This window comes from Falco punctatus (assembly GCF_963210335.1).
Source record: "Falco punctatus genome assembly, chromosome: 3".
NCBI lineage: Eukaryota > Metazoa > Chordata > Aves > Falconiformes > Falconidae > Falco > Falco punctatus.
The window spans coordinates 18,359,387-18,387,041 of record NC_137582.1 but is presented as its reverse complement, the minus strand read 5'-3'; the positions used below and the strand labels follow the sequence as shown (position 1 = coordinate 18,387,041).

Below are 27,655 nucleotides of genomic sequence, written 5' to 3'. Positions count from 1 at the left end.
ATAGTTTGAGGCTGCTGGCGTGCAGCTGTGTTGGAAAGAAACCTGTATCGCAAGGCAGCTCTGGGCTGAGGCAGGCATGGGGAGCTTGGCAGGAAAACCACACACGATGCAGTGAGAAAGGAGCTGGGTCTCCCCTTGGCGAGTTCTGGGTGGCTGCAAGAAGCATCTGACTGCTGACACTGCTCCGGAGGAGGGTTTGGGTTTCTCTGTAAGCGCTCAGGGAACTGTAATCCCTCCTTTTTCTACCCTGTGCTGTGGATTGTCATCTGTATCACTGCTGAGGGAAAGGCAATGGAAGAATCCTCTCATGAGCTCCCCGGGGAGCATTTGGCTGTCATCAACCTTGTGCCTAATGGCACAAAGTAGTTCTTGCGTGTGCTTGTGAAATGAACATCTGCCGGGGCTCTGGGGCGCTGGTGTGTTCAGCTGGATCATGATGGCCTTTGGTGTCTTGGTTGCAGTGTTGTAGGTTGGCCTCTCCTGGTTTAGTTGGCTATGTGGGAGCATGAGATTTGGATGCATCAGCACCTGCAGTTTGACCCAAGCCAGCATATCCCCAGCTCCCGTGTGTAAAAGTTCTGGCACATGAAAAATTTGAGAGTTCAGATTCAGAGCTCTGAGTATTGGACCATCAGAAAAATGCCTTTAATTCATAGCAAGCCGTGAGCTAAGGATGCAGGTTTTTCTTGCTGGGAAAGGCAAAACCTGTCCTGAGGATTGTATTACCTGTCTGTGTAGAAACAGCTCCTGGTGTTAAGCCTGTAAACACAGCAGGAAACCTCCTGCTGTTGGTTTTGCACATAGATAAAGCGCAGTGGCTTATGAAGCCCCTTAAAGTGCTCTCTCCTGAGAAACAAGTGAACAGAAAAGATCAATGGTACTCTGAAGTGTTTTGAGCAAGTACCTCCAGAACACCATTTGTCTCAAGGATGCGTTAATTGCAGCCTTCTTCCTTCTTCCTCATTACATGCCTTGAATCTTTTTTCCTGGCATTTTCATGGGTCAGGGTGATGTACAGGCGCTGGAGAGCAAGTCTGTGTCTCCAGAAGGTGACCTGGGAAGTCTGGGGCAGCAAGGTCCTGGTTTTACTCTCTGCAGTTGGAGAAAGCTGCCCTGGGAGAAGGAGATCTCCTGCAGTCCTCTTTCTCCTCAGGAATGTAGGAAATCATCTGTGATCTGCTGTGACCACCAGCAACTTGCTGCACCCACAGTGGCAGTGAACACTTGGGCATCCACTGCCAATGGGGAAACTGCTGCTCTTTGAGTCAAGTCATTCTTCTTCTTCCTGATTCCTTGTTACTTCTTTATTGCTATTTTTCCCCATTTTATTGCCTTTTTGTTGTTTATTATGGAGCTACTTGTAAAAGCTCTGGGAGGCTGGCATTCAGGTCTTGCTCCTAAAGCTGCAAATGGTATCACTGAATAACTTCACCTGGCTAAAATGAACTGTGTGGATAGAAAAGGTGGCTGATGGTGAGGTCTTTGGATGGGACTTGGAAAACGTTTTGACTCCTGTGTGTAACACCAGCCTTAGATCCTGCCTGCAATGCACTCATGCTGCACATGCCTCAGGGAAGTGTTGCTGAATTGGTTCTGATGCAGCTTTTCCCCATTTCCCCTTTCTGTTATATTTTATGTTACTTGTACCAATGTTTGCTTCTGCCTTAAACTCTTTATTACAAGCCCATCAAATAAATAAATTCAGTGGGAACCAAGCAGGCATCCCCATTCCTGCAGAAAGCTTGCTACTCACAGGACACAACTTAACCCTTTTTATCCTCAAAGGATGCCCACGATGACCTGACAGGGCTTCGAAGAGGCTCCACCAGGTGGCATTTGAGGACCAAAACACTGGTGGCACAGGCAGGTTTTGCGGTGTCACTCCATGGACAGGGTGATGGATAATCTCATTTTGGAGAGGCGAGATTTGCTGTCTCCAGCCATGAGCAGAAGAGAACTCGCACCACTGTCTCCCCTTCACTGACCCAGAGAGATGTTGACGTCAAGTTACTCCTGTAAAGCCCTGCAGTACAGCTAAACATGTTCATAAAAAGGTGAGCTAGCTGTGTTTCACGCAGGGGTCAGTGCAAGGGCAGGGAAGCCCTTACATTTGGGCCTCTCCATTGAAACCCCCTGGACTGTACAAACACATCTTTCCCTCCCCCCGCCTCTTAAAAACATTCTACACAATCCCTCTGTGTTTGAAATCTCTCTCTGTCTCATTAAGAAAGTTTGATATATCCCTTTCTGTGTTTTTTTGTTTTTTTTTTTACCCTCATGCTTAGACTTGCTACATGAGGGTGAGGTTAATATGAAAAAATTTAGGTGTCTCAAGTGTCTAGACTCGCTTCCTAGCTAATGGAGCTGATGGGGAGAAATGGACACTTCTGGTGCCTGATTCATATGGATGCATTTCAGATGTCTACTTGATACTGATCACCTGGGATGACTGACTGGGATGTTGCAATCTACTTCTAGATGTCTGAAGTTAGGTGAGATGAATCTGTCACTGGTATCTAGGTATGTGCAGCCAGGTCCTTGAGTAAAAGCAATCCCATGGATGGGTTTGCCTTTGCCTGAAGCAGGAACAACTCAGACCGTCTTTCCCAGCGTATTTTTTATGTGCATTACAGGGACTTTATCTCCTTCTACAGTACATAAAACTTCTGGTTGGGCAGGGCCATTTTGGTTGGCAGATCCACTAGTGTTGAACAACCAGGTGGCTTTTGCTAAATGCGTATCCCAATGTTTACATGTCCCAGCGCCCATTGCTCTCAGTGTATTCTTTAACAGTCCATTGTATCGTTCGATTTTCCTGGAGCCTGGGGAATGATAGGGGATGTGATATACCCACTTGATGACATGTCCTTTGGCCCAGGTGTCTATAAAGTTGTTTCAGAAATGAGTCCTATTGTCTGACTCAAATCTTTCTGGGGTGTCAGGTCACCATAAGACTTGTTTTTCAAGGCCCGGGATAGAGTTCCAAGCAGTGGCATGGGTTGCGGGATATGTTTCCAGCCATCTGGTGGTTGCTTCCACCATTGTAAACATATGGCACTTGCCTTGGTGGGTTTATGGAAGTGCGATATAGTCAATCTGCTAGGCCTTCCCATATTTATATTTTAGCCATTGTCCTCCATACCAGAGAGGTTTTAACCACTTGGTTTGCTTGGTTGCAGCACATGTTTCACACTCATGGATAATTTGTGCAATAGCGTCCATGGCCAAGCCCACCCCTTGATCATGAGCCCATCTATATGTTGCATCTTTTCCCTGGTGGCCTGAGGTGTCATGGGCCCATTGGGCTGGAAATAATTCCCCCTTATGTTGCCAATCCAGATCCACCTGAGCCACTTCGATCTTAGCAGACTGATCCACCTGATGGTTGTTTTGATGTTCTTCAGTCTTGACTCTTGGGTACGTGAACATCTATATGAAGTACCTTTACAACCAGGTTTTCTATCTGAGCAGCAATATCTTGCAATAATTCAGCAGCACAGATGGGTCTGGGGTCTGTGCTACCAGTTGGTCTGGTTCCATTGCTGTAACCACCCCCACAGAGCATTTGCCACCATCCATGAGTAGTATGAAGTACTGGCCATTTTTCTTGTTCATGAATGTACAAAGCCAGCTGTACGGCTTTTACCTCTGCAAACTGACTCAATGCACCATCTCCTCCAGCACTTTCTGCGACTTTTGTGGGACTCCATGTAGCAGCTTTCCACCTTTGATGTGTTCCTACAACACAACAGGACCCACCAGTGACTAGGACATATTGCTTCTCATTTTCTGGTAGTTCACTGTACATTGAGTCCTCTTCAGCATGCGTAACCTCCTCCTGTTGTGATATTCCAAATTTTTTGCCTTCTGGCTAGTCCATGATCACTTCCAAGGTTCCTGGATAACTAGGATTTCCTATTCAAGCGTGTTGTGTGATCACTGTGACCCACTTACTCATGTAGCATCAGTTGCATGAAGTGTAGAAGGGACTCTCCCTTCAAACATCCAGCTCAGCACTGACAGTCAGAGCGCCAAGAAGAGCTGTGCCTCAGTACCAACCACTTCTGAAGCAGCTTGAATCTCTTCATATGCTGCCAATATTTCTTTTTCCATTGGAGTACAGCAGGCCTCAGATCCTCTGTATCCCTGACTCCAAAACCCTAAGGGTTGACCTCTAGTCTCCCCTGATGCTTTCTACCAGAGGCTCCTGGTAGGGCCATTCTCCTCAGCTGCGCTGTAGACCACGTTTTTAACATCTTGTCTTGCCTGGACTGGCCCAAGGGCCACTGCATAAACTATCTCCTGTTTAATTTGTTCAAAGGCTTGTCATTGTTCAGGGCTCCATTTGAAATCATTCTTCTGGGTCATGCAGGTAAAACCACAGGATTGTCCATGGCGTGTTCCCACTATACCCTCTCCCTTGACTGGAGCAATGCTTACTCCTAATAGCTGAGATACTGGTCTGTACAGGTGGGGAGTAGGACGTACCTTCTTCGAATTGCTGCAACTCCTGGAACAGTTTTTTGGATAGTTTCTCCACAGTCAAGACGCAGGCCTAATACTTCCTCCATATTGCTGGAGTTGGCCAACCAATTCATCCATCAGTTGTTCCTCTCTGTCTTTCCAGGTCATTGCTGCCAATGAGTTGGCATACAATGATGGTGTGCTCCATATAAACTTCTGCCACATGGGTCATGTGCACTTGACTTCATCTGGGTCTTTGGATAACTGCTCATCATCATAAATCAGCTCCATTATAGTTAATTCCCTCAGGTACTGGATACCTCTCTTAATGGTGGTCCACTTGCCTATGTAACATACATCTTTCTCGAAGAGATATCTTTCTTTCACGCTTGACAGGAGTCATCTCCAGAGGCTGAGGGCTTGGCTTGTGCCCCTTTTCCAATCACTTTGTCAATGCCTCCTTCCATAGGAAGGGATCCCAACTGTTTGGCTTCCCTACTCTCTTATTCCAGGCTACTGGCCCTGTTATCCCAGCATCAGAGCAGCCGGGTGAGAATGTGCTCTCCTGGGTGATGGCTGAAGTGTTTTCACATATCTCACAGCTCGCCCAGGAAGAGGGATTGTGTTACTGCCTTGTGTATAGGTTCTGCCTCTTCCTCTCCTGTCCTCGTCATGGCCTTGCTTTGGAGTAGCCTGCCTCATCCACTTCTTCCCTTACCAAGGGAAGAGTTTCTCCCTTTACAAGACAAGCTGACTTTTCGCTTCCAACATTTCTTCTTGTGTGTAGGGGTGACTGATGCTGGCACAGGTTGGTTCTTGGGTTCAGCTACAGTGCTTGTCACCGGTGTGAAGTGGCAGCTGTGCCTGTCATGGTGGTTGGAGTAGCTGCAATACCTGTCACTTTGTCACCAGATCCAGAGACCTTCCCTTCCCCTGGAGGGTACTGAATAGTGTTGAACTGGGCTCGTTAGGCACGAGCCAGGCCCAGCACGTTGCAGTGATTTGTGTCGCTCTGGAATTGCCAGGGTGACAGCATACTTCTAAGTATTTTACCAGTTTTTCAGGATTCTGCACTTGTTCAGGGGTGAAGTTCCAAAACACTGGAGGTACCCACTGTTCTAGCTACATGCTGATACTATCTCACACACCCCACCACTCAAAACTCTCCAGAATAAATCTCCGGATGCTGTTCTTAATTAGTTGTTTAACTTTAAACAAGATCTGGAACACATTCAGGAGACATATCAACAGGAACGTGCCAGTCTGAACTTCCCAAGAATATTCAAAATTCTCAAGAGCTATTGTAACTAGCTGGGAGGAGAAGGGGAAAGGGAAGGACAAAAGGAGGTGAAGGAGCAGGGTCTGGGTCTTCAAGGAGAAAAGATGATGTGTGTAATTATTAATAGTTTCCAAGAGATGGCCCCCAAAGTATGGAGATGATGGCAATGCTGAGTACAGATATCAGATTAGTCTCATGACCAGAAATTTTATCAGATCATTAGCTAGTATTACAAATTACAACAAAATGATAACCTTAATCCAGCCCCCAGAGGTGAGAAACAGCACAACAGGGAACATATATAGCAAGTAAGACATCATGCAGCTTTCTGAACAAGCACAACTCTTGAGACCAAATAAACCAACATCATGACCAGTGTCTATTAAACTAGTACAATGAATCCTTATAACAAATGTGGTTTAACATGCTCTGGTCAGTCTGTCACTATCTTAACCCTTTGGGCCCCATCTTGGGTGCCAAAGAGGACTGCTGTGGATGAACTAAGCACCACACAGACGCTCACTCACTCTCCCCGCAGTGTAAGGGTAAAAGTGAGAAAAATCACGGGCTGAGATAAGGACAGTTTAATAGGTAAAGTCGCATGCTCAAGTCAAACAAAACAAGGAATTCATTCACCACTTCCCACGGGCAGGCAGGTGTTCGGCCATCCCTAGAAAAGCAGGGCTCCGTCATGCCCAACAGTTACTTGGGAAGACAAACGCCATCACTCCAACCATCCCTTCTTCTTCCTCTCCCAACTTTCTATTGCTCAGCATGATGTCATGTGGTACGGAATATGCCTTTGGTCAGTTGGGGTCAGCTGTTCTGCCTGTGTCCCCTCCCAGCTTCTTGTGCCCCCCCAGCCTCCTCGCTGGTGGGGCAGCATGAGAAGCTGAAGAGTCCCTGACCACTGCCTAACAACAACTGAAACATCAGGGTGTTATCAGCATTATTATCCTCTTAAATCCAAACCACAGCACTATACAAGCTACTGGGAAGAAAATGAAAGTTATCTCAGCCTAAACCGGGACACCTAGTCTCTGTAGGACAATTTACTTCTCTGTTCCTCGATTTTGCCGTCTTTAAAAATGAGTCTATGCTTGCCCTTGAAAAGTGCTCTGAAATCCTCGGAAGAAATGATTTCTAGTTATTATCAGATAGGTACTTCTGTTGCGTTACTGAGGAATACATTTACAATAAACAAAATGGAAGTGTCTTTTGAAAATGGCTTGTCACAGTAGAAAGGTGGCTGGGTGGGGTTATTCTGATTAATTTTAGGTATTGTGTAGGATCCATGCTGCTTGGTGTCATTGAGGGAAGTATTCCTCCTGAAAACAATTCACATAATGCCAGATAAGCTGTTGCTGTTAAATGCTGTCTGGAGGAGCCTGTCTGTCTCCACTCGTCTGCTAGGAAGATCCTGCCTTATGCACTGCTACTACGGCGTGGAACCCTCCCTTCCTCAACCCCAGCAATGGTGAACATAGTTGGGTGACTTTTATTTCAAGTTTGGGGCAATATGCTTTACATGAGCAGCAGTTCTGTTAGGGACTGCAACACAAGAAAAAGCAAATCGACTGCCCTAGGGAAGAAATGTTTTTGAGGCAGTGGGTATGGAAAATGTCTTCAGGGTGTATTCCTTGAGTAACATGAATATCTTGAGTAATATGAATACCCTCAGCAAGTTTGCAGAAGACACTAAGCTGAGTGGTGTAGTTGATTCACTTGAGGGAAGGCATGCTGCCCAGGTGTAGCTTGACAGGCTGGAGCAGTGGGTCCATGCAAACCTCATGAAGTTCAACAAGACCAAGTGCAAGGTCTTGCACCTGGATTGGGGCAATCCCCAATATCAGTACAGAATGGGGAATGAATGGATCGAGAGCAGCTCTGCAGAGAAAGACTTAAGGGATAATGGTGGATGAAAAATTGGACGTGAGCTGGCAATGTGTGCTTGCAGCCCAGAAAGCCAACCACGTCCTGGACTGAAAAAAGAAGTGTGGCCAGCAGGTGATTCTTCCCCTCTACTGTGCTCTCGTGAGACCCAACCTGAAGCCACCCACCACCACTGCATCCAGCTCTGGGGCTGCCAGTACAAGAAGGACATGGACCTGTTGAAGTGGGTCCAGAGTAGGGTCACAATAATGGTGAGAGGGCTGGAGCACATCTCACGTGAAGAAAAGCTGAGAGAGTTGGGGTTGTGCAGCCTGGAGAAGAGAAGGGTCCAGGGAGACCTTATTGTGGCCTTTCAGTATATAAAGGGCACTTATAAGAAAGATGGAGAAAGACTTTTTACCAGGACTTGTAGTGACAGGACAAAGGGCAACAGTTTTAAACTGAAAGAGGGTAGGTTTAGATTGGGCATAAGGAAGAAAACTTTTATCATGAGGGTGGTGAGGCACTGGCACAAGTCACCCAGAGAAGTTGTGGATGCGCCATCCCTGGAAGTGATCAAGGTGAGGTTAGATGGGGCTTTGAGCAACCTGATCTAGTGAAAGATGTTCCTCCCCATGGCAGGGGGGTTGGACTATGTGATTTTCAAAGGTCCCTTCTAACCCAAACCAATCTATGATTCTGTGATTTTATGAACAGAATCACACAGAAGATTAATTATTTCTCTGTATGTTTGTACAGAAGGGTGCTTATTAGTCATTCCTCCAGCAATCTTTCTTCATACAATAATCTGTATCTTATTTCATGTTTGTATACTTTTCTTCTTTACCAAATAGTCCCAGTAAAATATGAATGAAATTTGAAGCACAAGGGTTGCAGACCTGATCCTTCACAAGGAGATTCATTCCAAAATTTTATTTGGAGATAGGCTCCTTGCCAAACTACGCAGACAGCTATTTTTGACCAGTCACTTCCATCTCTGGTACTAACAATGCTTATGGCAATTGCTGGAGCTTGGCTGTTTCCAAACACCTTGAGAGGTACTGCAGTAACTGAAAGTTCTTAGTTCAACCAAATGTGCTTATTGCTGACAAAGTGTGAATCATACCCCTGAAACAGCAAACTCCTTTGAGTTGCACCCTGTGTAGGCAGGATGAGTTCAGAGACATTGATGGGAAGCAAATATTGAGACATGAAAATGTTTATTTTAGACACCAGTAGTGCTCTAGCCATTTTATACAGCCTTTGTTTGAACAGCTTCCCTCCAACTCCTGTAAAATGAAGGAGCAATATTGATGAAAGCTGTTACGTTGATGGCTATGATAAAGGTGGAGAGAGGAGATGTTTGGGAAACTTTCAGTCCCTCTCATCTGAAAGGTACAGCTGGCTTTGAATGAAAGGGTGATTTTTTTGAAAGTCTGGGCTGGTGGCACTCTTTCTTTTTACAGGTTTGGATTTTCTGGTAGCAAATGGAAACTGAATTGCTGTAGCACCAGTGAAGACTGATTTCCAGTCCAGTTTAAAGGCATTTGACAGCATCAGTGTGAAGTATGTTGTCCTGATTTCAGCTGGGGTAGAGTTAATTTTCTTCCTTGTAGTTGGCATAGGGCTGTGTTTTGGATTTAGGATGAGAATAATGTTGGTAACACCCTGATGTTTCAGTTGTTGCTGAGCAGTGCTTGCTTTCAGTCAAGGACTTCTCAGCTTGTCAAGCTGCCCTGCCAGCGAGGAGGCTGGGGGTGCACAAGAAGCTGGGAGGGGGCACAGCCAGGAGAGCTGACTCCAGATGGCCCAAAGGATATTCCATACTGTATGACGTCATGCTGAACAACAAAACTGGGGTATTTGGCCGGAGGGTGGTGGCCCTGCTGCTCAGGGACTGGCTGGGCATCGGTCAGCAGGTGGTGAGCAATTGCATTGTGCATCACTTGTTTTGTACATTCTTTTATCATTATTATTATCCCTTCCTTTTCTGTCCTATTAAACTGAATTCATCTGAACCTGTGAGGTTTACCTCTTTTCCAGTTCTCTCTCCCATCCCACTGCGGGGGAGTGAGTGAAGGCTGTGTGGCGTTGAGCTGCCTGCCGGGTTAAATCACAGCACACGTGCACTTGTGGCTGGCCATGGCTGCCTTCCTGACCAGCACCTCCAGCGGGTCACCTGGTGCTGAGTGGCAGCAGCCCCCTGTCCTGCTTGTAGCCCTTGGAAGCTCCCTGGGATTTGGCTTGGGCAATAACCCAATGCTCTACAAATAATTGTTCAAGGTGATATTATTTTTTTCTCTCTTTTATGACTAGCTCAGGACTAGAGAAGGAAGAAGTCTACGTGGCTTGAGAGGGTACAGGCTATCCAGACTGAAAATCAAATTACCCTGCAATGATTGCTGTCTGAAGTTGTACACAATTACTGTACCAGCTATATCATAAAATGCTCCTTTTAAACTTGTTATCTGTAGAAAGGCTGAAGGCAGCATCTACTCTTCTAGCTTTCGAAAGTGTAAGTCTGTTATGGGGATAATCCTCTAAAATCACACTGCAGATTAATTTGAAAGTTTTGCAGAACAGGAGGTTGTTCTGGAAGATATCTGACTGTTCAGCCCTAGCATTTCACAGCCCCACTGAGCCAGAAATAAACAAATTCTTAGCACTTTAAGAGAAGTGGGACATTCATCCTGTTACAAGAAATGTCAGAAACACCTGCTACCTCTTAGCTAGCCTCTTCATCTAGGAGCGTCTTCTACATTCTTCAAGGGCTGTCTTGTTACATATTTAGACTGGGACTAAAGTAGGCACAATAACAACAGATTTTTGATGGAAGGATATATTTAAAAAGGAAAGAGATACAATGTTCATGATGTAGGATCACAGGGACATGGGAAGTAAAAAAGTGTTGTCAGCACATGCCAATGCAAAACCATGACTCTCATACATAGGCAGTTGTAAATAAAAAACTGCATTACATGCTCAAGAATTGGCAGTAGCTTTTGGTAAAGCTCTGGGAGGGCAAGCTACATCCCTTATCCTTCACATCTGTCCATCAGGGTCCTTGCGTGTGCCCAACGGGTATCTCGCTGCTGGACCTCTGTACTTCTCTTGGCAAGGTAAGCTACATCCTTTCTGAGGATGGAATAAAAAAAGGCTCTCTGCCAGGTGGAGTGACTTCTGAGCTGCTCTGTGCTCAGACACCTTTTTGATTATGGAATCCAACCTGCTTGGCCTCCTGAAGAGTGTTTAAACTTCATGCCTACTTGGTAGAGAACCTCACCATATGTGTGATGAGCTCAGATGCTGAGCACTTCCCATAGCAGTCAGTCTGGTTTGTTCTTATGCTGGAAAGGATTCATTTGGGATTAATACTCCCTGCTGAACAGCCAACAGTTACATTCCAGTGCAAAAAACATGCTGATAAAACAGAAGCATTTTTGCAAATGTCACTGCTTAATCGGCATTATACTTTATATCATCACTGGAGAGTGATGAACCAGCCAGCAGCTTGGGGGTCATATTTGTGGGCTGTAATTTTGGGCCATAAGTCCTAATAGCTGTAATGAGCAGGAGCATGGAAGAGCTCTCAGCTCTGCCTTTGGGACTGACAGGGTTTGGTACAAAATAGGGCAGCCCTAAGAATGTTTTGTATCCATGGACTAGGCAGCCTACGATGACTGGGAATGCATGTATGGGGAAGGGAGGGAGAGGAATTAAACCACTGTGGCTTAATTCATACCTTGACAAGAGCCTAACTACTGACTTGGGACCGATCCTACAACCGTGTCCAAACCTCACGTATTACTATGTGCTGAGTCCATCCAGATGGGGCTTTTTCTTCTTCTCTTCTAGTTCCACATTAATTTGCTAATAACTGTTGCCAACTGTCTTTGGAAAGTTGAAGATTAAGTATGTTGGGAGTACCATAAAATAACAAGACCACTGGGGAGAAGCAGGATGCACAGCTGAGCTGCAGAACACGGGTGTGAATGCTGAGACCTGGCACTGACTGTGAAGGGTTGAACCACTGCTTGTGAGAAATGGCTTGGTAAGGGGTGCTTGTCTGCCTGACTTCATGGGAACAAAGCTTGGCTGGGAACAGTTCCTGTCCAGCACAGTGACCCAGGCTTGTTTTTACACCCCCAGGGCACTGAGTGAGGTATCAGCCCTGACTGCAGGCTGATTGCAGACCCCTCCTGGCTGACCTGGCAATGAGGCTTCTCTCTGCCTTTCTGGCTGAGCAGTTTCTTCTGCATACCAGCACAGACCCAAGCCTGTCACTGATGCTTCATTACTTCTGTAAATACAGTAGGGTTTTATGACATTGCAAAAGTAGAACCGAAGGCATTAGAAGGTGTCTGAGCCACTTTGTGCTGCCTGAGCCACTCTGTAGCACCCACTGGACAAGCCGGTAGGTGGAAGGGGAAGCAGGGGCAAAGAGACCTGCCAGTAGCTGCTTGGTTGCCTTGAGGCAAAGTTGGGATTACAATTCAGGGCTTTTGAGTACCACCCCCTCTGCACTGCAGTATGTTTTTTTCTTCCTATAATAAAAAAATTTAGTAAAGCAAGTGCAAAAAGATTGTGTTTGAGATCTTATCACAAAGCCGAGCTCGCTCTGGGTATGTAATACTTCACATTCACAAAGCATTTGTTTTATTTTTCAAATTTGAAATATTTTGCTTTACATCGAAGCAGCCATCAGTTCAATATTCAGGAAGAAATGCACTCACTGAGGGTAACCCAGCAGCATTGCCCCACACCAGCCAGGCCTGGCAGCAGTTCGGTAGCTCACCATCCTTGGCTGACAACCCTCCAACAGCTGCAAGAACCCTCCCCGGAGCTGCAAGAAGCATCGGGAGAAAGCTCCTGCTATGGTCCCGTACAGATACTTCCATCTCTGCACTTATCTTGACCCACAGTCAGGTCTGCAGCATCACTTACAAAAGCCAAATCCTGCTTTTTATACTTGACTCTATCAAACCTCTTTACTTATTTTCAGCTGGATCGTTAGCTGGATGCTTCTGCATAGTTTTTAGCACGTGGATTCTCCCGTTAAAAATCACAGTAATCCCATTTCTAGGGCCACCCAGTCACTGACATAGCACACCAATTTATACCTGCTGAGGAGGTGGCCTATTGAAGCTTCTCAGTTTTTCTAATCAAGTATCGCTTTCTCTCAAATCAGATTGTTCCAACCCTTTGAGGACTCCCTTGTAACAGATGATTTATGGCTGATGTTTTCTGGCATACCACAAAATGAATTAACTCCTGTTTATAGCTGCTTGCATTTGGCATCAACATGCCCTGTTTGGGGTCATTTAGATTCATAGAATGGTTTGGGATGGAAGGGGCCTTTAAAGGTATCTAGTCCAGCACCCCAGGAATAAGCGGGAACATCTTCAACTCGATCAGATTGCTCAGAGCCCTGACCAACCTGACCTGGAACGTTTCCAGGGTTGGGGCACCTACCACCTCTCTGGGCAACCTGCTCCCATGGCTCAATGGAGCAAAAGGCATCAGGTCGCTCAGGGTTTCAAAGATGATTAGGAAATGCACTCACTGAGGGTAACCCAACATTCTGCACCAATTCCAGAAACTGAAAAACAACACACGTGCATCACTAAGTGCTTATGGTAGTTGTGAGGAACCACTTTGTTCAAGCCTTAGATGCACTGGCCCACCTCTGTAAACACTGGTTTCAATCAGAGCACTTCTAAAACAACACTTAAGTCTCCTGATGCTCTTCCCATTGGATAGGTAAATATTTTAATTCCATTAACTTGCCAGACCACCCGAAGCTATTTAACTTTATGGATGTGGCAGGAATAAGGCTGGAAATAGACTCTGTATCTCAACTTTCTTGCTATCCCTTCTCTTCCACTGGAAGCCTGGCTTAGCCCAGGGCTGGTCTACAGTTTTATAAGAGAAGAGAAGCTGAGTCACTTTTAAAATGTATTGACTATTGAAAACCTCCCCTTATGTAAGCTTTCTGTTTCTTTACATCTGATAACTTGGTGCTGGGCACAGCCCCCACCTTGATTTATCAGGTAGCTCAGAGAAACACCCTATTTGTAAATACAAGGGAGTTTTTGCTTGGCCTCAGATTCATAAAATGCAAACCCCAGCACTTTCTGAGAAAGAATGAATGAGAGAGAAAGAGAAAAAAGTCCCAATTAGGTCAGAGCAGCTGCTGAAAGGTCACCTCAGCTTTTGCTACTCAAGTACTAATTCTTTTGCTACTCAAGTACTAATTGGGTGCTCAGGGTAGAGCCACTGTTTCCAGCTGAGCAAAGAGAAGGCTTGCTGGCTTGTTTCAGGTGCTTCAGGATGCTTTGTGCAGTTAGCAAAGAAGCTGTTTGGATGATGGAGATGGCTTGTAGCCTGGCAAGGGAGGCTCTCAGCCTTCACAAGGAGAGTTTGTTTGCCTGCTTGCCTGCTGGCGAGAAAAATTGATCAGCAACTGGTGGGTACTCGGGGTGCCCAGGACCTTTCTCCTGTAGAGCTGCCCGTTCAGCTTATTCAGTGGCAAATTTTTGGGTAAGGTAGCAAAACCATTCTGTATTGGTAATGAATCATTTCTGAATTCAGCCCTGCAAGAGAGATGGGGTTGGAAGTCATGAAATGAAAAAATGGATTTTTTTTTAAATTATGTTTTCTTTTTTTCCTTTTTAAAATGTTGCCAGCTGTGAGCAAGCCTCCACTGGGAGGGCTCATTGGCTTCTCATGGTGTTTAGGATTTCATCTAGAAACAGAGTGCTTTAAAACCTGGCTTTGGTGAATGTGCTTTGAAGTGGCAGTGTTGTGTGGCATGTCCTAGGGGACCGTGCTTTTTTGCTATCAGACAAATCTGCCCAGACTAGATGTGCTATTATACACGTTGCTATACCCTTCCTTAGCTCATTCCTTTCATTGAAAAAGCTAAACCTTTTAAGGGAATTGGGTAGATAGAGCAACAGTAACCCCCTGGGGCATAGGCATGTCACCCAAACCTAAGGCATGTGCTGCTGGTGATTTCTGTCCTTATTACTATTTCTTATGGTGGCTTGTTTACATTAGAAAAAGAAAGAAGATAAGAGAAAGTAAGAAAAGAAATTGAAAAAAAAAGCACTCCCAGAGAAAGCCAGAATAAGACCTCGGGGCTGACTGCAAACTTCAGAAGTGTGAATGAAGAAAAAAAGCATTTAGTTTTCTGTTCCAGTGGAGAAAAGGGGATTTTGCATGTGCTTTTTAAAGATATAGGATTGTACGAGATACCTGATTTAATTACCATTTTTCCTCCTAGGAGAGCTTTGCCCAACCACTCAAGTCAAACAAGAATGGGATTGGTGCCAGTGAAGGGCAGGGCAGCTTCTGGACAGCTAGGCTGGAAGCTCGTACCTTGTTGAAACGAGGCAGAGCAAATAAGCCTGACCTGCAGAGGCAGCCGTCTCCCAAAAGTCACCCAAAAGAAATGAAAGGATGCAGAATTTTGCACCTGGCTGATCGCTTGGGTTAAGCTCCCTAACGTCATTTCAATTTCTCTGTTATATTTCTCACTCCAGTAAGACTACTGATGCCTTGCATGGTATGGGTACTTCATCACAGCAGGGAACTTAATTATGCGTCTTGGGAAGAATGAATCCCTCCACTCTGCTGGGGTTCAAACACTTCCTTCCAAAGGTGTCTTTGGAGACACTCAGCCTCATAGTAATAGGCTTTCTTCTCTATAGGTCAGTTCCCATCACACAAAGGTAGGAACTGTGTGAAAATGGTCTTGTGGGAAGTGCAGAACAAAAGAGATCTTGTGCCTCTGTAACCTGTTCTCAGCAAGGCGTGGAGCATGTCCAAGAGGAAATGTCAAGGAGGTAGCTGTACATATGAGGCTGGAGGCAACAGCTGTGAATAATGTGAAAGTTTACATTAAGCCTTTTAACTGGGAAGACAGTAGAAGGGGGAACCGCAATCCAGGAGCTCTGTACACTGGGCTGCAATAGAGAGGTCAGGCAAGATATGGGTGGAAAAAGTGAGAAAATAGAGAAAAAGAAATGTTGTTCTGTTCTTATTAAATAATAACTGGACGTAAATACACGAATAGTTAAAATAGGCCTGTTTTTTCCAGACAGTGGCTGCTTAGTCTGACGTCCAAACCTTTCCAAGGTGTCTTGGTGGGTGTGAAAATCTCGGCATCCTTTTAGCTTGGAGCTGTTGCTCGAGGGCAGCATGTGGCTTGCTGGCTTGCTCCTGCAGGTCTCTGCAGAGCCAGAGGAGTTAATGTTTGCACAGGGCTAAGTCTTTGTTCTTGTTCAGTGTTTACCAACTTGACTAACCAAGTACCACATTTGCTACCAGCAAGTAGCAAACTTGAATGCAAATATAAGCTTAGAGAGCCTGCTCACGATGTAAAAGGTAGTGACTGCAAGAAAAATAGCAGGATGGAACCCTCATCAGTGGCACCTCAGGCCCACAGGTATGTCTAATCCTTCCAAGGTTTGAGTTAAATTCAGCTAATTGTATTTAAAGACTTCTTGAAGGAAAAAGAAAAAAAATAAACAGGTCCTTAAATGCTTGTTTAACTGCTCCTAGCAGACATGATTATTATTCCTGGTATTTATCTATTCAATACTGCCTTGTGCTTTCTTTAATCTTTTCTACCTGCACAAAATCAAGGGAAAACTTTCTGAGACCAGCAGGTGATGGCTTAAGGTCCCTGTGGAGGGAGGAAAGGACTCTTAAGAAGTGGTGCAGGAACAGGAGAAATGAACCCCTTGTGTATGATGACTGCATTCTTTATTTTGTAGACATATGTTAGTATTTAGTAGATCTGTTACCCGGCTCTTGTGCACTGACTTAAGGAAAGTTGTTGAATATGACCGCTACTTTGCATCTGTTCAGGATGTGACTTCTTTGCTGTCATGACTTGGGGTGTGTAAAAATGCTAAATGTGTCAATAAAAAGTCATCGCTTTACTGCAGAAGGGACAGGATTTTAAAGAACCAAGGCTGCATGTGCCTGGGTAGATGTCCAGTGTTTGCAGAGGTCCTGTGCTGTGGTGCTGCTATTTCTGAAGCCTTCACAGATCTTTTAAGATCATTTGTGGCAGAACTGTGCACAATTAAAAAGTTCAAATTATAGGTTGTGCAGAGTGTGTTTGAATACACCTGGTATTTCCTCTTCCAGACCATCTTTTACTCATTCTGTATATAACAGCATCTAGGGAAATAATATTTTTTTTTTAACTGAAATGCTAAAAACATGGAAGCAACTAGATCAAACTGTAAAGTCTCCTTCACCTCAGTTTCTGCCTTCCAAGAAGGGCCAAGTGTGGATACTTGGGAAAAGGGTCTATGAAACGTGTATGAGCAAGTAATCTCACCCTTAGCCGTTCCATGCACTTAGGGAGTTTATGAGCTGGATAAATACCAGACCCTGTGGCCACAAACTCCATAAATTTACCTGAAAACTCTTAGAATTCCTTGATCTCAACAAACTGTCTTGCAACATGTCTCATGATTTACGTGTCTCATTGAAGAACACTGATGCTAATTTGTTTTAAATTCATTGCCTGATAATGTCATTGAGTGTTCCTGTTTTGTCGTCTCAGGACTGAAACTGAGAAACTCTTTATGTGTTCCTCTCTCCATGTCACTCATCATTCCAAATGCCACTTCAGCTGCAGTTAGACAATATAGTAAATCCAGGTACCTCTCAAGAACATGGTGATCACACGAAACCGTGCTAACTGGGGATGAACCTTTCAAGTGTGTTGAGAGAACAGATGACTTTTTTTTCACTGTCAGGCTTTATGCTGGATCAGGTATAATTCTGGAAAAATCTTGTATTGTGTGCTTTGATCATTCTGACAGAAATGTGGTAACGAGCCCATACCTGAATGGAATCTAGCATGACTTCTAGGTGGCCCAGCCATGCACAGATCTGGTATTTATGATGAGGGACCCACCAGAATATGAGAAATACCCCATGAGGTCAGATCCAGTATTGATCTGGCATGGTGCTCTGACTCCAGCAGTGGCAAAAGGAGGTGGTATTCAGGGAGAGCACGTGAACCTGGCTACTTTCTGTGATCCATTCCTCCCAGCATCCAGAACGTTTTTATCACAAGTGTTAATGATTACATCCCTGTCTGGTCCTTTTAATATCTTTAGACTTGTTCCAACAAATGCATCCTCATTCTAGTGTTGTGGGTTTTGCTGAGTAGCAAGCAGCTCTGCCTTCACCTTATTCACCAGCTTAAGTTTATAAACTTTGATCCTATTCCCACTGAGTCATCCCTTCTCCAAACAAAGAGCCCCAGCTGTTTCAGCTTTCATAAGGTGGCTTCTCCACCCTTTTTCTGTGCCTTCTCTAACTCTGTTTTCTTCCTTGAGGGGGAAGACCAAAGCCATGCACAGTATGTGAGATGTGAACACACACAAGATCCTGAGACAGGATCAAAGAATAATTCAGGTTGACCAGTGCTTTAGAGGCAAAATTACACTCACTGCCTTCTTCCTAGTACCCATCCTGACAACATCCACCCAGCACCGTGTTGGCTTTTTTTACTGATGCTGCACACTGAGCTGCTGACTTTGGAGACCACTGGTGATGACTCCAGGACCATCTCCTTGAGTCTGATTTGCCAGTTCAGTGCTTCTCAGGCATGCTTAGTTCTTTTTACTGCACCACCTTAAAAACACAGGCTGTCATCTCTTTTGCAGGCTGAACAGACCCTGCCAAGAGCAACTACCATCCTCTGATCGCACTTACCAGTGTTTTCTGCACGTTGCTAAGTTCTGAGTTCCTTTTGAGACAGGCCATCAAAGCAGCAAGCAGTAGTCAAAATGCAGTAATCTAGTGGCATATGATGTTCCCTGTCATATTTTGGTCTAATTTCTTAGACTTCCTAATGGCTGCTTTCAGTTTTTGACTGCTGCAGCGCGATGAGCTGAAAATTTACAGAGAATTATCCACAAAGGCAGCAGAATTTCTTTCTTGAGTTGCAATAGCTGATGTAGCGCCTGTTCTTGATTGTACAGAGTTAGTGTATAATAATGTTGACCACTGTATTGGCATCTTGTAATTTTATTTTCTTATTGATGAGATACCAATAGTTGAGACAAGACCTAGAATATCGTAGTCACATAGGTGTGAAAAACCCCAAGCTTCAGAACTGATACTTGTACGTGTGCCACAGGTGGTTTTTAAATAGCAGCTTATCATACAGGACTGTGCATTCACCCCCTTGAGGAGCTGAAGATTTTCCATTGCAAATCCTTAGACTTGTTACAACAGCAGAACCAGTGGGAAATCAGGAAAAATGGAAACAAGTTAAGATAGCTAGTGAGAGCCCTCAGCTGTGAAAGAACCACAGCAGAAGTAATGGATTTTGAGATAAAGGGAGTCTTATTACTGAATTGGGATAAAGTATCTGACAATACACTGTACAAAGCAACCCTGCACTAGCAAAAGAGATACATTAAATGAATAAACAGGCAAAATCTTCCATTAACTTCTGTAATCCTGAGAAAAGAAGGCATGAAATGAGTACATCATTAACCATTCATTGAGATGTTTTTTGCTCTCTGTGTGTTCAAGAACACAGAATCTATTTTATCCAGCTGTTTGTGACAATTAAATGTAATGCAATACATTGCTTCCCTGGGACTTCATTTATTATCACAAATGACATACTAGCTTAATAAAAGATGCTTCAGAGTTAAACAGTTATGCCTCTGTTATAGTTTAGATGGATTAGGCTTTTTATTTGGAAGCCCCATCTTTATATTGTAATTACGTTTTACTCTGAAAAGAGTGGTTTAAATTATGAGATAATTTACTTTTCCTTTCAGTTTCATTGACTAGTACATATTGTGGAAGGATAAAATGAGCCGAGAGTCTTTCTGATGTTTTTGCATTTAAAAAGGAAAGAAAATATTTTTATAACATAGAGAATTAGAGAATCTTTTTGCTTGTGTTTGTTTGATAAAAATTAGAACTAATCACACAGCAATAATTATCCACGTAGTGCAATATTGTTTGATCTACTGCAAAATTCTTTGGAAAATGAAATTAAGTTGACAGAAGCAGAATTTTAAGGAGTTGCAAAAAAATAAAAAACCAACAAAAACAAACCCCCAACCAAACCACATTATAAAATGCAAATAACAGAATGCAAAGATATAGACCAACCTAACAAATTTTACATCTGTGTGTGAGAAGGCTGAAGGCTGTTTTTCTTCTTTCTTCAGTTTTGAACACTTTCTCAGTCACGGCAGTGACCGTACTCATAGCTTTACAATCCTCAGGCACTGGAGCTGGCTCAGATCTGAGCTGCACAAACCTTTGATTATCCCTGAACGAAATCATTTTGATAGTTCCAGAAAGTTTTCTGAGACTGCTGCTTCCGGGGAGGAAGGGACCTGGGGGAAAAGCAGAGCAGCTGCTCCAATAAGGATTTTCTGCTGCCAGGAGCGCCCTGGCAGCTCACTCTTCCTGTCCACTTGAGGACCTGTGGATGGTCTCAGGAGAGGTACTGGAAAAATGGGGTTTGTTTCTGTGTCTGCCCTCCGTGTTTCCAAATCCAAATACCCTGGTTTAATTCCTTTGTGCCCACCAGGAGCATGGCTCACACACCAGCACTAGGGAAGGGCATCCCAAGGCTCATGGTTATGAAACTGACCTTGACAAGTACCTCGGTCTGATGCAGGTTAAGCCCAAGACGGGGTTTTGCTTGAACAAGAGGAAGAAAAGTGTGCTGAGAGAAGGGGGCCTTATGGAAGGGGAAAGAAAATCCCTTCTTGAACTACACATGCCTGTGTTTAGAGGGCTGAGGTTATTCTTCTGACTTCATAACCAACGGAAAACTGGCTTCTGCCATCGCGCAGTAAGTATCTACAGTGATCTATTACCTGCACCCTAGAAGTGCCCGTTTGCCTCTGGATGATGTGTGACCATTCCCACAGCAAGAAGCTGCTCTCCTGATATGTCAGTTCTCTGGGCATACAGACTTTTTTGAAGGATTTTGCTGGAAGAAGAAACTAAGTTTAAGCAATGTGGAAAAACTCCAAGGAGATTCAGTATTTAGTAAGGTCACTTGTACTCTTGTGGACTACTCTGAAGTGCTTTTTTTTTTTGCCATCTTTCCTTTTAAATTAGACTGCAAATTGCAATGATTGGATATCTGAGAGAACATTATGCTGTGCAAGAAGAGATCGTGAAGCCTCTGTGATGACAGGACAGATTAAATGAAAAAGAAATGGCACGAGTGGATTTCTTTGAAAGCTAACAAGCTGGAAAGCTGGAGGCTGCCATGGATAGATCTTGATGCGAGGAGAACACAGTTTGTGAGTCTTTTTCAAAGAGTATGAAAATTAATTCACTGGCAACGGGAAACGAACCTTCATATGTACAGATTTCTGGTGCAAATCCAACGTGGTCTGAGTACAGTCAAAATGCTGTGGGATGGTTGGTGTCCCACTCTTATTTACTATTTATAGCAGGGAAACCTCAATGAATCACAGGCGTAAACTAGGGCCCACATTGCCACTGTACATATGCAGAACAGAAAAAGTTGTCCTTTCTCCAGCTTTTTTTACAATCCCCACGTGGAGGGAGCTCAGAGACTCAGTCCTCTTTGAACTAAGCAATGTTCTTGATTAGCTGAGATGGCTGATTTTTAATTGCTTCTAATCAAGGCATTTATAATAGAAAACCTGTTGGTAGTGTGTAGGAACTCTCCTCCACCTTCTCTTTGGACATTAATTTGTTCTATTGTATCTTAAATTAGCTTGTTGGATCCAGGAAGGAGCAAAATCCTTATCTGTGTTTGTGCATCTTGTAGCATATGAGGGCTAATCTTCTCTGAAGTTTGTCAGTGCTGCTGACAACCTCACCAGGTTTCAGCAGGTCCAAGATGAAAGATTTTTTTTCTGCGCCCCAAGTCTCTCCTGGTTTCCCAGGTTCTTGCAGTGCCATGTTTGTGCCTTGCTGACAGCCAGGAGGTCCTGTGGGGAACATGGGAGACCCTTCCTCATGACATCTCTGGGGTCTACCTAGAGGTGGCACACAGTTTTAATGCCTGGCTTAGGGATGACAGATGGGTGTGGATAACTTTGGGAACATTATCAGGTTTGGTGAAACAGCATGGAAGCCTGAAACTTTCCCTTCTTGGCAAGATTTTCCTGTGAAATTTTTCACAATCTCGGGAAGAGAGGAAGGAGTAATTTCCGAGTTTTCAACAACTGATTGAATTTATGTTGAAGCTGTGGTGAAAAGGAACATTTGTGGAAATTGGAAGAAAGATTACTCTCTTTTTTGCTTTCCAAGAGAACAGACTTTCTATTGCAAAAAGGGTATCCACAGAACATTTTAAAGAAGCCTAAATGATTTTTTTGAGCATCATGGATGTTACCTATGTACACAATATTTGGAGCAAGTACACTGTCACTGGATGACAAGCAGTTTACCTATCAAAATGATGAAACATCTCTGTTGTGAGGGATTGATACCCTCCATTCCCTGAAATCTTCATTTACTTAGCTTAGACCTTTACAGAGAAAATTCTGTCTGGCAAATCCTGTGTATAATGAATGCTGCCCTGCCATCTCAGCAAACAATCCCGTGCTCTTCTCCTTTCTCATAGCTGAGCTTTGCAAGTGGCTTGTGCTTGCTGCCTCCCTAGTGCTTTTGAGGGGCACTTCTCTGCATGGTCACAACTGCCCTTGGCTGAGGTAACCGGTGGGGCCAGGGATGCAGGAGAGCTCAGGTGCACCCTGGTGCCTTTCTGTGCCCAAACCTCTGGCAGACTAAAAAGCTGAGACTGAAATCTGATTTTCTTTGAAGACAGATTTTGCTGTTGGCACCTGTGGAGTGATCTCAAGCTTGGCTCTTTCTATCGCTCTATGGCACCCACTGCAGTTCTGTTTTTAAGAAGTTTCAGTGTTATGTAAATATGAAAATCATGGAAGGTGGCCCAGTTTCCACATCAGGCTTTAATAATGGCCATTCCCTTCAGTTGTCATCTGACTCCTTTTTGCTCAAGACATTTTTTGTTTTGGTACTACACTGCCACTTGTACTGGTCCAGTTTTGGCATTCTTTGGTATGTAGTTGTGCATTTGCTGTGATTGTGCCCAGCATTGCTGACATTCCTCTTAGGCCTGGTCAGTAAACTTAATTTGCTTGCTCTGAATACAACTTTGAACGTTATCAGCTTTCCTTTCCAGTATGCAGTAACTTTTCCTCTATAGCTAAATGCACTTTGAGTTTGCAGGTGATTTCAGATGTCTGAGCACTGGTTGCTATCAGGTTTGCTCAGCTTGTAGGTGCCTGCTTGTTTGGGCTAGGCAGGCTGTGCACTTCCCCAGGTGGATTTTTATTCCTACAGCAATTTAGGCAAACAAGTTCTTTGATGATGGGGGGGGGGGGGGGGGGGGGGGGAGGGCGGAAAATGTGCTGAATGTTTATCACTGTGTGCTTGTGGCTAACAGAGAACCTGAAAAATAGTGCCTTTATACTAAATCCTTAATTTTCCCACTCACATCCCCTGGTTTGTTTGTCAGTAGAGTTCATAGCACAAAATTCTCACGCAGCATAGGTTGTTTCTCCTTTTTAAATAGGCGGCATATTTGTTTCCTTGGGAAAACTGTAGAATGAAATCATGCCCAGAGACCTCCTCTTTAAATTATGTGACCAATAATTGGGAAAATAGTACAGAGCAATATATTAATAAAAGTGAAGTTCTAGATGGGTTAAAACCTATCACTGCACACAAATTTGCAGAGGATTTAGTGAATATTTTTCAGCTCTCAAAACGAGGTGTATAGAAGTATATATTTTCAAAATATAAACCCATGTAATTTCAAGATTTCAAAATGAAATTTTCAGGTGTTCTGAAATGTTCTTGACACTTCAAATTGAAAAGGACCAAATTGCCTGCAAACAGAATCACATATTTCACTACTATGCAATATGAAATCTGAACTATGGTCATTTCAGCAAGCAGTTAAGATCTGCAACAGTGGGGTTTATATTTTCACCATCAAAGAAAGCCAAGTGACCTGTTTGCAGTTTGGATTTCTGAGTATAAGTCAGGTTGGTCTGCTTAATTCAAGACAGTAAGTCCACAGGCTTTTATTTGATGAAAATAGCTTCTCAAGCTGGGATTGGTTCTACTGATTTCTTTCCCATTTTTTTCTTTTTTTTTTTTTAGTTCAGGTATTCAAAGCCAAGAGTCTATTATCGCCCACTCTTCTCCCAACCACTGCCCAGTTTACCATTAAGGAAAAACTTTTGTGTATGTTTCCTGCATTACCATGACTGTTTTACCAGATCTTGATTGACAGCAAGAAAAAAACATGTGCAGCCTCTAAGGGTCATTATTAAACATTGGTTCAAACCTCCAGAAACCTGGAAAAATTAAACTGCACACTCCAATGCTCAGAGATTTGATTTCCATTCCCCAACACCCTCTCAAATGATGAATCATGTGGCTTAAAAACACACACTTTGTAAAAGGAAGAAAAGATAAGAAAGTCATGACGATAGACAGTAGCCAGTCCTTTCCCGAAGTGCAAGGATAACTGTGCAAACTGCCAACTTTAAACTCTCAGGCAGGCAATTGCAGGACAGCCGGCTGCTTCCCACCCTGTTTCCAAAACCTTGGGTTGAAAGGGTCTCTCTGGGCACAGCTTTAACACAGAAAATGGTATTTCTCTTCCACGTTGCTAAGAATGGATGCTGTGCTGAGCCCTGCTCAGGGGCAAGGGGGAGAAGTCCCACCTTCTTCCCACAGGTTTCCCTCTCTGTCAGCCCCTGCCTCAGCTCTTGGGAAGAGCAGAAGTTGGAGCAGTAGGTCAGGTGTAAATTGCAGACTGCTAAAGGTATTAGTCTTGTAGTCATGCTTTGTTCTGTTCTTGCAAAATCTCAGAACAGCATCGGTGTCCTATTGCAGGACAAGTGCTCCTGGATCCTGACATGGGGCAAACAAAGTTTGGTGGGATGAGGCTGGCTGGCAACCAAGAAGGGACTGGGGGCTATGGGAGAAAAAGAAGAGACTCTTTGTTGAAGGGAAAATACTGTATGGCATTTGTAGAGATACTTACTTTCACCTCCCTCTTTAAAACCAACTCTACAAAACACAACTGTTCTTTCTACTCTGTCTGCTCGCTGAAGAGGTGAAGGACCAGTAGAAGAGTAAAGTAGGAAAGGAAAACCAGCACAGACCTCTGAACAGCCACCCTGGGCTTGTGCTGTCACCGGGAGAGGTGCTTTATCTTAGCTGGGCAGCTGTACTGCCTTGGGGTCATGGGGAGTTTTGCCATCAGTTTCCCAAGAAGCAGGACTGCACTGTGAGTCCTTGCTGAATGCCTTGGCATGTTTTATCCCTGGTGGCAACCAGATGGGGGCCATGCTTCCCTTCCTACATCTCATCCCATGAACACACCTCATTCCTGGATGACTATGGTAGGCTCCCAGCAAGGCGCTGTAGCCAAAACTGAGTTGAATGGGAAGAATAAGGAAGGCCTAACGAGGCTGTAGAGCCACCGTAGTCAGTTATGATCTGAAAAATGACCTCACCAAGCTTTAACTGCATTAGTTGGTTTCAAGCTGGATCAATTCCCTAATCCAGTACAGGAAAAAGTGGGAGGTAAAAAATCCCCATGCAGTGGTAGCTGGGGTTGATGCTGGGCAGAAGCCTTTCTTTAACACAGCTTGAGAAGAAACCCTTGTCCAGTCCTGTTCACGGCTTTGCTGCTGCGAGGGAGTGAGAACTAACTAAAGAAATGGCAAAAGCTGTTGTGGTGTATGTGCTGCTGCTGCAGTGGGTGTGCTCACCAAGAAAGTTAACACAATTGCTTTTATGTTTTGCTTAGTTCACTGGAAAATTGCTTTTGATCTGGAACCTGTAATTTGTGAGAAGCTTTTATCTCTGATCTTGTCACAGGTATAAGAATTACGTGTGTGGGAAGTCAGTAGGTTGGAAACTTGTCTTGGATTTCCTTTCTTTGCCTCTTGCTGTTTTGGTTTGAAAAGAACTTTCGGTTCTTCTTTCAGTGTGTTTGCCTGTAGCCAAATTTTAAAAATAAACAAAGTTAGATGTACTATAAAATCAGAGCCTTCTCTTGTTTGTTTTCAATAAAAGGAAAATCCAAATATAATGATCTTACTTGGAAATCAAGACTCCATCTTAACAGCTCCTTGAGTTAAATTAGAGTCCATCTCAGAAAAGGGCTGAAGATACCGTACTGATTGCTTTGCTTTACTTTTTTAGAAAGGGGCTGTTTGCTGGCATGAAGCTGAAGAAGAAGAAAAAAGGCAAGAAAGGGCTGACTATTGCAAACAAAGATGCACTGGGTAAGGCCTCGTAAATGAATATTGCAACTGGAAGAGCAGGTGGGGATTATATTATATCTAATTTCATGTGAACTCATTTGAATTGTGTCTTAGGGCTTAGTATTGATAAAACGGGCAATAAATCCTTGGCACTCCCAAGTAAACAGAGAGTTAATTCTTTTTTGTATTAACTGTTTCATTAAGTCTGCATTCAGACTCTGTGAGTTTGGACTGCTGTATGTGGTAGAGTAAAACAAAAATGTCAGCATGACTCTTACCATAGAGAGACGACGCATTTTTGAAAGTTTTTTTTCTGCTCTAGAGATAGATAATTCATTACAGGTATGTAATTCCTCCAGATCTGTTGCTTCTAGAAACCATAAGAACAAAGCCTGAGTAGGCTCTGATGGCTGGATGGGCTGGCTTGGTAAAATTGGGAGCTTTACTTAGTAGCATTTCTCCTCTTAAGTGTACGGCAGGTTTCTTTTTAATTATTTTTTATTTTTAACAGATGTGGGTACATCCATATGACATGCAGGGTCTCCTGTTTCTTTCCCTTAATGCACCGTCGGTTTCCAAGCTAAGGACACATTCCCTTGCACATCCAACCACTGTAATTTTTTCTCCTATCACCGCAGTCCTCCCAAGCATCAAAATCTGTAGTTCAGCCGTGTCTTCACCTTCTATAGCTTTATCTTGCATTCTCATGCCTCAGATTTCATGGAATTTTTAAAACATGGACTACTATGTATTTAGTTCAGCCCTTGAATCACAGTGTTGTAATAAACCAGCCATGTGAGTCTGTGCTCACTGTTGGACAGAAACAGGGATACCTATTTTGTGCCATAAGCATTATTTACCTAAAGGGCACACTACTTCTGAAAAGATTCTGCTCTGGTCCTTACAGCAAGGTGTTTAGACTTCTGGACCATTAAACTTCTTACCAATTACAGATATGTTGGAGTTTATCTTATGCCCCGTGAAAAATACCATGCTCTACAAGATACAGTATACTCTAGTTTACTTCAGTCTTCCATGTGAGCATTCAGATCTCTGTTTATCTCAAATGACTGAATCATTGAATAGATTGGGGTACTTATGCTGCATCTTCATCTTTTCATTAGTGTCTTTGTTGCTGAAGAATCTGAAGTAGCAAAGAAAACAATCACCAGTTCTCTCTTGTCTTGGTTGGGATTTGGGCTTAGGAGATCTATCGGGGAAGTGTGCAGTAGGGGAATGTTGTCACTCAGTGAACCATCTGCATTTTCTGTCATTGGATCCATACAAGGGAATAATTCCTGCTGGTTGGTTATGCACAACATACATATGGTTATTGAGAAGGGGGAAAGGATAGCAATTCAGATATTCAAATTACAGGAAAATGGAGCTATAAAGGGAAAGAAGCTTTGGAAAGAGTTTCCATCTCAACAGAAACCACATGGAACTCACAAAAAGTGGCCCAGACAGGATGTCATACTGACACATCTGTCCCCCAGACATGTCATGGGGGGAAGTTTAACGTGCTTTGGCCTCAGAGCAAACAATACAGACTACTACACACCCATAATCAAACAGCATGTTCTAGAGTAAATAGGATATGGAGGGTAGTCATGGGAACTTGGTGCTACAGAAGCAAACCCATAGACAGACGCCTTTGCCTCAAGGGCTGAAAATCAGGCTATGCCTACATGGATGTGAAGGCAAGTTCACCTTCCCTGTGCTCTAGGGA

The 27,655-nt window shown here is 43.8% G+C and overlaps 1 protein-coding gene across 1 annotated transcript in view; it reads left to right on the top strand.

The window, feature by feature from the left end:
- Positions 1–27,655, top strand: part of FER1L6 (fer-1 like family member 6) — a 108,869-nt gene that overhangs the window by 10,911 nt on the left and 70,303 nt on the right. The window contains exon 2 of the mRNA XM_080381750.1: positions 25,865–25,947. Within this exon, the coding sequence (XP_080237876.1) occupies positions 25,865–25,947 (83 nt within the window). The remainder of the gene's footprint in view (positions 1–25,864; positions 25,948–27,655) is intronic.